Raw genomic sequence first — 14,087 nt, forward strand, 5'->3', positions numbered from 1 at the left:
CCCTGCGGCCTTGTGAATGTTGACTTGCTTAAAAGTCTTACTCACATCGGCTACAGAGAGCGTGATCACATAGTCATCCAGAACAGCTGGTGCTCTCATGCATGCTTCAGTGTTGCTTGCCTCGAAGCGAGCATAGAAGTGGTTTAGCTCGTCTGGAAGTATTGTGTCACTGGGCAGCTCGCGGCTGTGCTTTCCTTTGTAGTCTGTAATAGTTTTCAAGCCCTGCCACATCCGACGAGCGTCAGAGCCAGTGTAGTACGATTCAATCTTAGTCCTGTATTGACTCTTTGCCTGTTTGATGGTTCGTCAGAGGGCATAGCGGGATTTCTTATAAGCGTCCGGGTTAGAGTCCCGCTCCTTGAAAGCGGCAGCTCTACCCTTTAGCTCAGTGCGGATGTTTCCTGTAATCCATGGCTTCTGGTTGGGGTATGTACGTACGGTCACTGTGGGGACGACATCATCGATGCACTTATTGATGAAGCCAGTGACTGATGTGGTGTACTCCTCAATGCTATCTGAAGAATCCCGGAACATGTTCCAGTCTGTGCTAGTAAAACAGTCCTGTAGCTTAGCATCTGCGTCATCTGACCACTTTTTTATTAACCGAGTCACTGGTGCTTCCTGCTTTAGTTTTTGCTTATAAGCAGGAATCAGGAGGATAGAGTTATGGTCAGATTTGCCAAATGGAGGGCGAGGGAGAGCTTTGTATGCGTCTCTGTGTGTGGAGTAAAGGTGGTCTAGAGTTTTTTTTCCTCTGGTTGCACATTTAACATGCTGGTAGAAATTAGGTAGAACGGATTTAAGTTTCCCTGCATTAAAGTCCCCGGCCACTAGGAGCACTGCATCTGGATGAGTGTTTTCCTGTTGACTTATGGCCTTATACAGCTCATTCAGTGCAATCTTAATGCCAGCATTGGTTTGTGGTGGTAAATAGACAGCTATGAAAAATATAGATGAAAACTCTCTTGGTAAATAGTGTGGTCTACAGCTTATCATAAGATACTCTACCTCAGGCGAGCAAAACCTTGAGACTTCCTTAGTATTTGATTTTGTGCACCAGCTGTTGTTTACAAATATACACAGACCGCCACCCCTTGTCTTACCGGAGTCAGCCGTTCTATCATGCCGATGTAGTGTATAGCCCGCTAGCTGTATGTTATCCATGTCGTCGTTCAGCCACGACTCGGTGAAACATAAGATATTACAGTTTTTAATGTCCCGTTGGTAGGATAACCGTAATCTTAGGTCATCCAATTTGTTCTCCAATGATTGAAGATTGGCTAATAGGATTGATGGGAGCGGCAGTTTACTCGCTCGCCGTCGGATCCTTACAAGGCACCCCGACCTACGTCCACGATATCTCCATCTATTCCTCATGCGAATGACGTGGATTTGGGCCTTGTCGGGTGTCTGTAGGATATCCTTCGCGGCCGCCTCGTTGAAGAAAAATCTTCGTCCAATACGAGGTGAGTAATCGCTGTCCTGATATCCAGAAGCTCTTTTTGGTTATAAGAGATGATGGCAGAAACATTATGTACAAAATCAATTACAAATAACGCGGAAAAACACACATAATAGTACAATTGGTTAGAGGGCTGTAAAACGGCAACCATCTTCTCCGGCGCCGTTCTTGAATCGTTCCAAACACCTTAGCTAGACGTCAAATTGCGTGACTAAGACCTCCTCGGCAAAAACGTTGAAGTTAATTACAGGTTTCTTGATTTATCTTAATTAATTCAGATTACTTTGAGGGAAAACATTTGCTAATGTGACTCAATAGGGACAGACAACAATAAGTGCCAGGGTACGATATAGTGAACATAACACACCCACATTGAGCCACATCCATGACCCAAATCTTAATTTTCTTAATGAGCAGCAGAAAAACTCATGCGGAATCAGTGCGTTCAGCCCCCCTTTAAAATAATAATACTTTTGAAAGCTTTGTGTCATCATTGGTGATTAGGACTACAAAATGCACATGGACTTCTATTGTGAACACATTCTTGCCCAATTGCATTGCTGTTTGCCACTGATGCTGTGGACTGACCAAAAATGACTGTTGTTGCCTATGTACAATATTCCATCAGTGCCTATTCAGTGATGTTAAAAACTCAGAATGATTCAACTCCCTATTTAACATGATAGACCATCAAATATGTTCCTCCTCCATATTCCCCGCCCACATAGAAAACTGTCCTTAGCCGATCGGAGGAAGGCCTCACCAGTGAGATTGGTGGACAGCAGGAGCAGTGTATCACAGGTCAGGTCAGCCGTTGTCTCGGAGATCACCACAGCACAGATGGTCAACACCTGAACAGGAAAAGAGAAATAAATAAAGGGAAAACAAGTCTAGTCAGTCTGGTTCTGGAATTGGGGTAAAACCCATTGTTATCTAAAAGACAGATGACATACGTTTAGTACTGATGTGAATTTCACTGTCGACTTGAGATGAGGGAAACATAGGCAGACACTGAATCCAGTGTCTAGTGTCAGTCAGCCTATCAAAAAGGCTGAAAATATCCCCAAGTTCCCAATAGTGCACGTCTATGCTGTTCACTGAATAAAAAAAGTATGTTAATGTATCAAATTCATTGACTATCAGACATACTCCCAGTCTCAGTATCATAAAATACTGCATTCATTTTATATGTTGGTTTTATGCACATATTTTACATTTGTGGCATGATAATGTTTTTTATATACATGATTTCCCTAAAGGGTTCAGTATAATGAACAACCTGCAGACTTATAACTTTCAAGACTTGTCAATTATGCATGCATATTGCATTAACTTGTCATGTTGGCTGTAAATAATATATTTCCATGTATTGCACCCTTTCCCTTCTGAATACCCTGGCTATTTATATACCTAGGGAAACATATGCAGTAGATACATAAATATCCCTATAGGCCAGGAATCATCAACTTGAGCGAATGGTCTGGGGGCCGGAACATAATTACAAATAATATGTAGACTGCAAATTGTCCGCAAGAAGACCAAACAGATATAATATTTGACTAAAACATAATAATTTTAAACCTTGCTTACATTTGTAAACAATCACATATACAGGTAAATGCCAAAATAATGGAAACACGAGTAAACGAGAGTTACAGAGCATATTGAAAGCAGGTGCTTCCACACAGGTGTGGTTCCTGAGTTAATTAAGCAATTAACATCCCATTATGCTTAGGGTCATACATACAAATGCTGGGCAGGCCATTATTTGGGTTACCATAGCTATGCCCCCATAGGATGACAATGGCCCCATCCACAAGGCACGAGTGGTCACTGAATGGTTTGATGAGCATGAAAACGATATACACCCTATGCAATGGCCGTCTCAGTCACCAGATGTCAACCCAATTGAACACTTATGGGAGATTCTGGAGCGGCGCATGAGACAGCATTTTCCACCACCATCAACAAAACACCAAATGATGGAATTTCCCATGGAAGAATGGTGACACATGCCTTCAATAGAGTTCCAGACACTTGCCGAGGTGCGCTGTTCTGGCTTGTGGTGGCCCAATGTTCTATTAAGACACTGTATGTTGGTGATTCCTTTATTTTGGAAGTTACCTGTATCTCTATTATGCGTGGGAATACTTTAGAAATCACTTTGGGGGTGGGGGGGTGCAAATAAAATGACTTGCGAGCCAAATTGTTGGGGGAATACAATTTACAGTTCTTCAACCTGTTGCAAGGATGGCTAAATGAAACCCATGCAGGCCATATTTCATAAACCCAAACCGCCCATTCATTCTGTGGTCGGTCGCGTGTGAAGAGCCACTAGCACCACAGGCTCCTAGCAAAGCACAGCAGGTCCTGCCTGAGGCCCTTCATCCGGGAAAAAGTTATTTCAGTACCCACACAGAGAAGAGGAGAAGAGGGGGAAGTTAATCTAAGACCCCGCTCCCCTCCTCCTCACCCCCATTCCTCCTCTGAGGTTTCCGACACGAGACACTCTAAATTGATTTGTGACCTACATTTCGTAATGTGTTAAATTTGGAACGCAATAATCAGTGAAGAGAAGAAGAAGCAAGAAGAAAACATAAAAAATGAAAAACACACACAGGACCCTGGTCTGCCGTAGTGCTAGAGCCAGTACACTCAAAATAGCCTCAACTGCTGAAGCACATTAGTGCTTGTTTGCTTTGCTGGTGTTCTTGTTGATGGAAGAAGAATTCAGAACTCAGAGTGAGACACAAGGAGCTGCACTTGAAACCATTCTTTATCCTCTCAGGGAGCTCTTCTTATATGCTCTGTCTCTTAACTGTGATTCATTATCACAACAAAATGGTGCTGGCACAACCTTCAGTTTAAACACAGGATGAGCAAGACGTGGAATCTTTCCCAAGTGTTAAATTACTATTCTGCGGTGGATAGTAGTGGAACTGTCTGATAAAACCGGTTGCTTTTCCATGGTAATTTTCTAAGAAATGTAGTTCCACTGTATGCAGTCTTCCATAGTAATAAGCTGGTAGAATATTTGACCAATCAATCTTCACTAAAATTGTGTCAGCCTTGATAGTGCAATCACAAGCATACGTTCATGAAAAGTGCTTCTTATGACTGACTTTCACATAATTAGCATGTTGAGCAACATCTTAGCCGTGGTTCTACAGTAATGCACTCTAATGCCGCATAATCACCACATATCATCACTGCAGCTGGCCAATACAGTACAACATCAATTCATTAAATTTACTCAACTCATTCAGACACAGCCATGTGGTGTGAAGATGATGCACAGCAGGTATCTTTCACACATGAGGAATATCTTACCAAGCATAACACTTCTGTGCTAAGTAATGCCCACTTCATAACCCATTTGAAAAAGTGCATGGTTGGTAAAAATAATGAAAAGTAAGGGTGACAAAATAGTGGGGACTTTGTAGTCTTTGTTGTCCCTAAATCCCAAATCATTCTAGTACCTATAGATCCCTAGTCCTTCTTTATCCTTTATTCAGAATTGGATCCAGAGGCACGCTAACAGTCTTAAGTTTCCGCCCAAAGCCCAACACAATACAGTTTGGGGTGGAGAGAGAGAGAGAGAGAGAGAGAGAGAGAGAGAGAGAGAGAGAGAGAGAGAGAGAGAGAGAGAGAGAGAGAGAGAGAGATTTTGTATCTTTTCTATTTTACGACAGACCTCACTGTGGCACAGTGTGAAGTAAATCTCCCCAAAGCCTTGCGTTAGCACAGAGATACGGTATATCTCGTGGTCATGGGCAGGTTGGCATGGAGATACAGTGCCTTAGGAAAGTATTCAGACCCCTTGACTATTTCCACATTTTGTTACGTTACAGCCTTATTCTAAAATGGATTAAAGAAATAAAAATCCTCAGCAATCTACACACAATACCCCATAATGACGAAGCAAAAACAGGTTTTTAGAAATGTTTGCAATTTATTTTTAAATAATGACAGAAATACTTTATTTACATAAGTATTCAGACCCTTTGCTATGAGACACAAAATTGAGGTCAGGTGCATCCTGTTTCCATTGATCATCCTTAGGATGTTTCTACAACTTGATTGGAGTCCACCTGTGGTAAATTAAATTGATTGGACATGATTTGGAAAGGCACACACCTGTCTATATAAGGTCCCACAGTTGACAGTGCATGTCAGAGCGAAAACCAAGATCTGGGGAAGGGTACCAAAAAATGTCTGCAGCATTGAAGGTCCCCAAGAACACAGTAGCCTCCATCATTCTTAAATGGAAGAAGTTTGGAACCACCAAGACTTCCTAGAGCTGGCCGCCTGGCCAAACTGAGCAATCGGGGAGAAGGGCCTTGGTCAGGGAGGTGACCAAGAACCCGATGGTCACTCTGACAGAGCTCTAAAGTTCCTCTGTGGAGATGGGAGAACATTCCAGAAGGACAACCATCTCTGCAGCACTCCACCAATCAAGCCTTTATGGTAGAGTGGCCAGACGGAAGCCACTCCTCAGTAAAAGGCACATGACAGCCAGCTTGGAGTTTGCCAAAAGGCACCTAAAGACTCTCAGACCATGGGAAACAAGATTATCTGGTCTGATGAAACCAAGATTGAACTCTTTGGCCTGAATGCCAAGCGTCAAATCTGGAGGAAACCTGGCACCATCCCTACGGTGAAGCATGGTGGTGGCAGCATCATGCTGTGGGGATGTTTTTCAGCGTCAGGGACTGGGAGACTAGTCAGGATCGAGGCAAAGATGAACGGAGCAAAGTACAGAGAGATTCTTGATGAAAACATGCTCCAGAGCTTTCAGGACCTCAGACTGGGGCGAAGGTTCACCTTCCAACAGGACAACGACCCTAAGCACACAGCCAAGACAACGCAGGAGTGGCTTTTGGACAGGTCTCTGAATGTCCTTGAGTGGCCCAGCCAGAGCCCGGACTAGAACCCGATCGAACATCTCTGGAGAGACCTGAAAATAGTTGTGCAGCAACACTCCCCATCCAACCTGATTAGCTTGAGAGGATCTGCAGATAAGAATGGGAGAAACCAAATTTTTATTTCACCTTTATTTAACCAGGTAAACCAGTTGAGAACAAGTTCTCATTTACAACTGCAACCTGGCCAAGATAAAGCAAAGCAGTGCGATAAAAAACAACAACACAGAGTTAAATATGGTGTAAACAAAACATAAAGTCAAAAATACAACAGAACATATATATACAGTATGTGCAAATGTAGCAAGTTATGGAGGTAAGGCAATACATAGGCCATAGTGCAAAATAATGACAAGCAAGAGATGATGTGCAAATAGAGATACTGGGGTGCAAATGAGCAAAATAAATAACAATATGGGGATGAGGTAGTTGGGTAGGCTAATTTCAGATGGGCTGTGTACAGGTGCAGTGATCGGTAAGGTGCTCTGACAACTGATGCTTAAAGTTAGTGAGGGAGATAAGAGGCTCCAGCTTCAGAGATTTTTGCAGTTCATTCCAGTCATTGGCAGCAGAGAACTGGAAGGAATGGCGGCCAAAGGAGGTGTTGGCTTTGGGGATGACCAGTGAGATATACCTGCTGGAGCGCATACTACAGGTGGGTGTTGCTATGGTGACCAATGAACTAAGATAAGGCAGGGATTTGCCTAGCAGTGATTTATAGATGACCTGGAGCCAGTGGGTTTGGCGACGAATATGTAGTGAGGACTAGCCAGCAAGAGCGTACAGGTCACAGTGGTGGGTAGTATATGGGGCTTTGGTGACAAAACGGATGGCACTGTGATAGACTACACCCAATTTGCTGAGTAGAGTGTTGGAGGCTATTTTGTAAATGACATCGCCGAAGTCAAGGATCGGTAGGATAGTCAGTTTAACGAGTACATGTTTGGCAGCATGAGTGAAGGAGGCTTTGTTGCGAAATAGGAAGCCGATTCTAGATTTAACTTTGGATTGGAGATGCTTAATGTGAGTCTGGAAGGATAGTTTACAGTCTAACCAGACACCTAGGTATTTGTAGTTGTCCACATACTCTAGGTCAGAGAGTAATGATTCTAGTCGGGGGGGCGGGTGCCAGCAGTGTTCGATTGAAGAGCATGCATTTAGTTTTACTAGTGTTTAAGAGCAGTTGGAGTGTTGTATGGCATTGAAGCTCGTTTGGAGGTTTGTTAACACAGTGTCCAATGAAGAGCCAGATGTATACAAAATGGTGTCGTCTGCATAGAGGTGGATCTGAGAGTCACCAGCAGCAAGAGCGACATCATTGAGAAAAGAGTTGGCCCGAGAATTGAACCCTGTGGCACCTCCATAGAGACTGCCATAGGTCCAGACAACAGGCCCTCTGATTTGACACATTGAACTCTATCTGAGAAGTAGTTGGTGAACCAGGCGTAGCAAAATGCTTGTTGAAATTCTCGATTATTGTAGATTTATTGGTGGTGATAGTGTTTCCTAGCCTCAGTGCTGTGGGCAGCTGGGAGGAGGTGCTCTTATTCTCCATGGACTTTATGGAGTTAGTGCTACATGATGTAAATTTCTGTTTGAAAAAGCTAGCCTTTGCTTTCCTAACTGCTTTTGTATATTGGTTCCTAACTTCCCTGAAAAGTTGCATATCGCGGGGGCTATTCGATGCTAATGCAGTACGCCACAGGATGTTTTTGTGCTGGTCAAGGGCAGTCAAGTCTGAGGAGAAACAGGGGCTATATCTATTCTTAGTTCTGAATTTTTTTAATGGGGCATGCTTATTTAAGATTGAGAGGAAAGCACTTTTAAAGAACAACCAGGCATCCTCTACTGACGGAATGAGATCGATATACATCCAGGATACCTGGGCCAGGTCAATTAGGAAGGCCTGCTCGCTAAAGTGTTTTAGAGAGCGTTTTGACAGTGATGAGGGGTGGTCGTTTGACCGCGGAGCCATTACGGACGCAGGCAATAAGGCAGTGATCGCTGAGATCCTGGTTGAAGACAGCGGAGGTGTATTTAGAGGGTAAGTTAGTCAGGATGATATCTATGAGGGTGCCCATGTTTACAGATTTAGGGTTGTACCTGGTAGGTTCCTTGATAATTTGTATGAGATTGAGGACATCTAGTTTGGATTGTAGGATGGCCGGGGTGTTAAGCATATCCCAGTTTAGGTCACCAAGCAGTACGAACTCTGAGGATAGATGGGGGGCAATCAATTCACATATGGTGTCCAGGGCACAGCTGGGGGCTGAGGGGGGTCTGTAGCAAGCGGCAACAGTGAGAGACTTATTTCTGGAAAGGTGGATTTTTAGAAGTAGGAGCTCAAACTGTTTGGGCACAGACCTGGATAGTATGATAGAGCTCTGCAGGTTATCTCTACAGTAGATTGCAACTCCACCCCCTTTGGCAGTTCTATCTAGATGGAAAATGTTGTAGTTGGGGATGGACATTTCTGAATTTTTGGTGGCCTTCCTAAGCCAGGATTCAGACACTGCTAGAACATCAGGGTTGGCGGAGTGTGCTAACGCAGTGAATAACTCAAACTTAGGAAGGAGGCTGCTGATGTTAACATGCAAAAAGCCAAGGCTTTTACGGTTACAGAAGTCAACAAATGATAGCGCCTGGGGAGTAGGAGTGATACTGGGGGCTGCAGGGCCTGGGTTAACCTCTACATCACCAGAGGAACAGAGGAGGACTAGAATAAGGATACGGCTAAAGGCTTTAAGAACTGGTCTTCTAGTGCGTTGGATACTGTCACGCCCTGGCTCTGGGACTCTGTTATGTTGAGCCAAGGTGTGTATTTTCTATGTGTTTGTGTTCTGTGTTTAAGTTCTAGTTCATGTGTAGCTATGTTGGCCGGGGTGGTTCTCAATCAGAGGCAACGTGAATAAGCTGTTGCTTGTTGTCTCTGATTGGGAACCATACTTAGGCAGCCGTTTGGCAGTAGTGTATTGTGGGATCTTGTTCCGTTTGGTTTGTGTAACCGTAGGACTTCACGTTTCGTATCGTTTGTTGTTTTGTTCTCTAATAAATAAGTATGTTCACTCATCACGCTGCGCATTGGTCCACTTCCTCCAGCGTTCGTGACAGATACAGAGAATAAAAGGGGCAGATTTCTGGGTGTTGTAGAATAGATTCAGGGCATTATGTACAGACAAGGATATGGAAGAATATGAGAAAAATTGCAGTTGGCAATTTAAAGGTGCAATATTTATCTGCTGCCTTTTGATTTTAAAAAATCTGCTTGAATGGGAAGTCTCCACTCATTGAATGGGAAGTCTCCACTCATAATATCAAAAGCCTGAGAAAGGAACTCGTCGCAGAGGGGATTTTTGCTGAATCAGAAACAGATCTGAGAATCACTCAAAAAATAAATAATCTTTGCCTGTGTTTGTGCATGTTTAGGCTACCTGCCCCTCCCCACTCCGAAGCATAGGCTACTGTACTGACGTTACAAGCGTGATTCAGAAGATAGGGAAAGAGATTTTAAATTAGCTAGAGAAGAATGGATTAACTTTTTCAAAGCTAGTTAAGGATACTATAGGCCTAGTTATCACGTTTCACGTTGGATTTATTAACTACAAAAAGGTAAGACTTGTTTTTAATTCTGGTGCCGCTCTGCACACACAAGCTTGTTAGCTAGCTAGCTAGCTAGCTCAAAGGACATTTAAAGTTCCTCTATAGAAGCCGCTCCTCCTAGGTATAATTCTGTGGTTCTAATTCAGAGAATGCATGTCATAACAAGATGCCCAGCACTTTAAGCCTCCTTCTCAACCCTCTCTCGCTTTCTCCCAACCCACAAAATAGGCTACACTTATATGTCCATCACGCATGTAAACAACTAGCTTGCCTGCTCTATCCGTACTGATAGGTGAAGCAATTTAATGAGCTAAATGTAAAAAACGGTTGATTTCACAGGTTAAAAAAGGAACAGAAAGGAACGATATAAACTGGTACTTTTTTTGGTTAGAACCAGTTCAGAACTTTATTTTTGCTGGTTGGAACAGTGGAACAGAACGGAAATAATTTGGGTTACAACCCCTGGCACGAACGCACGCACAACCACACGCACAAACCCCCCGCCCCACACACACACACTCACACACTCACCCAACAAACATCTGAGTTACACATAGCCCAGAGTGAGTACTACAGTGCAGAGTGGAGAGGAGAGGAAGGAAAACACAGGGAGCCAGCCTTCTGCCCTCAGTCAGTTTTTCAACAGAGCAGAACAGAGGAGTAGGCATAGGGGAGTTCAACTCATAACCTATAGGTGGTGTGTCCAGCAGAGACATGTATGTTGTCACCTCTGACTTCATGTGATTCGCTCTGGTTCACTCCAGCGAAACTGACTGCACACTATGGGAAAATGGAGCCTATATGCCAACCTAAAAGCTATCACAAAAATAACTGTCACACGCCACGGGCTGAGAAGTTTACAAATACAAATAACATTCTGAGAACCATATGTTTCTTAAAGCTTGGTGAGAGTGTGGTTGTCCTATGGTTATTTTGCATACAACCTTTCCACAACTTTATGGGAATGGTGCAGGATAGTTGCTTGGCTTTGAAACATTCTCAGCACATTTAAGTAACTTGACAAAACAAAAACTAAATCTTGGTATTTCATTACTTTAACAGAACGTTTCCTAAAAGTTCCAACATGGTTACATTTCATTTCAATTTTGGTAATGTTCTAGGAATGTAAAATCGGGAACATTCTCAAATAGTTCTGAGAGTGTTAAGAACCAATGTTCTACTGTGGGAATGTCAGTACTTCAGCATAATGTTTCCTACAGGTTTCCTCATGGTTGTATTTAAGTCATGTTCTCAAATTGTTCCAAGAATGTTAAGAAACAACGTTCTTCTTTGGGAATTTCAGTACTTCAGCATAATGTTTCCTACAGGTTTCCTCATAATTATATTTAAAGTAATGTTTTCAAATGGTTCCGAGAACGTTAAGAAAACTTTCCATAAAAACCACGAGAAAACTTTAGTAACGTTCAGAGAACGTTCGAATAATGTTATTAAAGCATCAACAAAACTCTCTCTATCCTTTATCTTGTTAAGTGTGTTCAGGTGTGTTGGTCTTAATGAGTGCTAGCTTCCTTTGAAATGGGGTCTGTTTGAATAGACTAAAATGAACAGCTTTGTATGTGTAAAAAAACATGGCATGCTAGCTCCATCCTGGTGGTGCAGTGGACTAATTCCATGTATAGAGAACAGAAGATAATAGGTTTGCATCTCACTGATGCTGAGTCACAATAAAAAATAAATGTGTTTGCATGACTAATGCCTAAGGAAATGAATTTCCATGTGTCCTATTTGTGCTTGGAGTTCAAAAAAGTGAACCCAAAATAAACTATCAGTGTTATTAAAAGCCTTATTGAAACATTCATTGAAAGTTTAAGGAAGTTATTCAAAAACCTCCAAATAACCTATAATTTCTGTTCCCATAAAAACGTTCAAGGAACCAGAGTAAAACTTTCTCAGAACCTGCCTGCAACCTAAAAAGAAACGTTCCCAGAACAGGCAAAATGTTCACTTCTGTTCTCAGAACATTTAAAAAACGTTCAGTTTTACTGGTCAGGAAACATACTGTATGGCTTCGTTCCCACAACCAATGTGAAACCAAAAACATACGTTCCCACAACTTCCAAGGAACCAAATGTGCTAGCAGGGATAGCTTTCTCACAGGCTTTGGAAAGCCTGTGTGAGATACCATTGTTTATAGTTGTATCCCTCATGATGGACTGTTTTACTGAGTGTACCAATTCTGTTCCTTGATCAAGCGTCAGGCAAAGTTGGGTTTCAACTGACCCTGACTAAGTTATGGTACTGTTGCACATCATCATTTAGGGGAGTTTTATTTGGGCGTTCTATTAGCCACAACCACATGGTGTGCCCTGTCCTGTCCTGCCGTCTTTGACTGTTCTGCCGTTTTCTTATTGCAGACAGGGGGTGAAACGAGTGAGGGTCTGTTCAAGTGTAAAAAGACTGTGTGTGAATACTGAATACTGTGGTTTAGTCAACAGAATATCTACAGAGAAGGGTCAAATCAACTTACACAAAGCAATAAAAATAGAACTAGAACAATAGAAAACATTTTGTAGGCACGATTGTACTGGCAGCAGAGCAGAGTAGTCATTTTATGAGCAAATCCCCTGACAGCTTAGCCTAGCCTAAAATTGTAAACAATGAACAATACAGGGTATTACAGCAGGCCACCATAGCCCTGCTCCCATTCTGCATTTGCCAGAAGGGTTGAAACTAAATCTAATTCTGACTGTCCATAGTCAGTGCATGTGATTACCTATTCTTCTTGGTTCCACTTTAAACAAACTTCAACTTTTGTCTTAATGAAGCCTTTATAAACCCTGCATAAGACATACATTGATGCTTCAGAAAACATTCAATATCAATAGTCTTCAATAATGGAAATGTATGTGTCAAAATGCAATTGCTAAGATAAAAGGGGTGAACAGGGAAATGGCTTTTGATCTTCTATCGAGTTCCTTTTGACTGTGACTGAAAGTGGATTGTATTGGTGCCAGGACGGCTACCTGACTATCTGTCTAATGGAGTTCACCAGATAACACTGGCCCAACTGGCTTTAACATCAATTATACGAAATTGTAACTATTTTGCACTATGGCCTATTTATTTCCTTACCTCCATAACTTACTACATTCGCACACACTGTATATATATTTTCTGTTGTATTTTTGACTTTATGTTTTGTTTACCCCATATGTAACTCTGTGTTGTTGTTTTTATCGCACTGCTTTGCTTTATCTTGGCCAGGTCGCAGTTGTAAATGAGAACTTGTTCTCAACTGGCTTACCTGGTTAAATAAAGGTTAAATAAAAATAAATAAAATAAAAATCTGATACACTGGCTGGCAGCAGGCCTTCAATAAAGGCAGAGTGACTGCCACAACGTTGTTTTTCATGAGTGGGATTCATGTACAAGTGTACACTTTGGGCAGAAAGGGGTAGAATCTGACCAAAGCCAGTATTGTATCTTAATTTGAATATAAAGGAGGATTTGAGCCCCGGCTTCCTTTACAGCTCAGGTCATGGCACTCATAATGTCTCCCGAGTGGCGCAGTGGTCTAAGGCACTGCATTGCAGTGCTAGCTGTGCCACTAGAGATCCTGGTTCGAATCCAGGCTCTTTCGTAGCTAGCCGCAACCGGGAGACCCATGGGGTGGCGCACAATTCGTCCAGGGTAGGGGAGGGAATGGCCGGCAGGGATGTAGCTCAGTTGGTAGAGCATGGCGTTTGCAGCGCCAGGGTTGTGGGTTTGTTCCCCAAGGGGGGCCAGTATGAAAAAAAGATATGTATGCACTCACTAACAGTAAGTCGCTCTGGATAAGAGCGTCTGCTAAATGACTGAAATGTAAATGTAATAACCAATCAGCAATGCACCTGTGTGGTGAGTGAAGCCAGGTTCATGCCCAAGTCACATCCTTTTAATCAGCCAATCAGGACATGAAAGAACACCCGGAGAGGCAATCTTCACTCCTGTATCCACCACTGATCCCCTTACAGTCTCTGACTGTCTGTGCAAACATGATATCACTCTGTGGCTTTATCAAAACCCGACAAAATATTCAAGGTCCCACACAATACAGGGTTCTACAAATATAATACCTGACCACACAATATAGGGAGTGTATA

General features: G+C 42.6%; 1 protein-coding gene across 1 annotated transcript in view; it reads right to left on the reverse strand.

Moving 5' to 3' along the window:
• The window catches only part of LOC121551688 (corticotropin-releasing factor receptor 1), a 163,378-nt gene that overhangs the window by 116,749 nt on the left and 32,542 nt on the right, over window positions 1-14,087 (reverse strand). The window contains exon 2 of the mRNA XM_041864405.1: window positions 2,226-2,313. Coding sequence (XP_041720339.1) covers window positions 2,226-2,313 — 88 coding nt within the window. The remainder of the gene's footprint in view (window positions 1-2,225; window positions 2,314-14,087) is intronic.

Source organism: Coregonus clupeaformis, chromosome 35 (genome assembly GCF_020615455.1).
Source record: "Coregonus clupeaformis isolate EN_2021a chromosome 35, ASM2061545v1, whole genome shotgun sequence".
Lineage (NCBI taxonomy): Eukaryota > Metazoa > Chordata > Actinopteri > Salmoniformes > Salmonidae > Coregonus > Coregonus clupeaformis.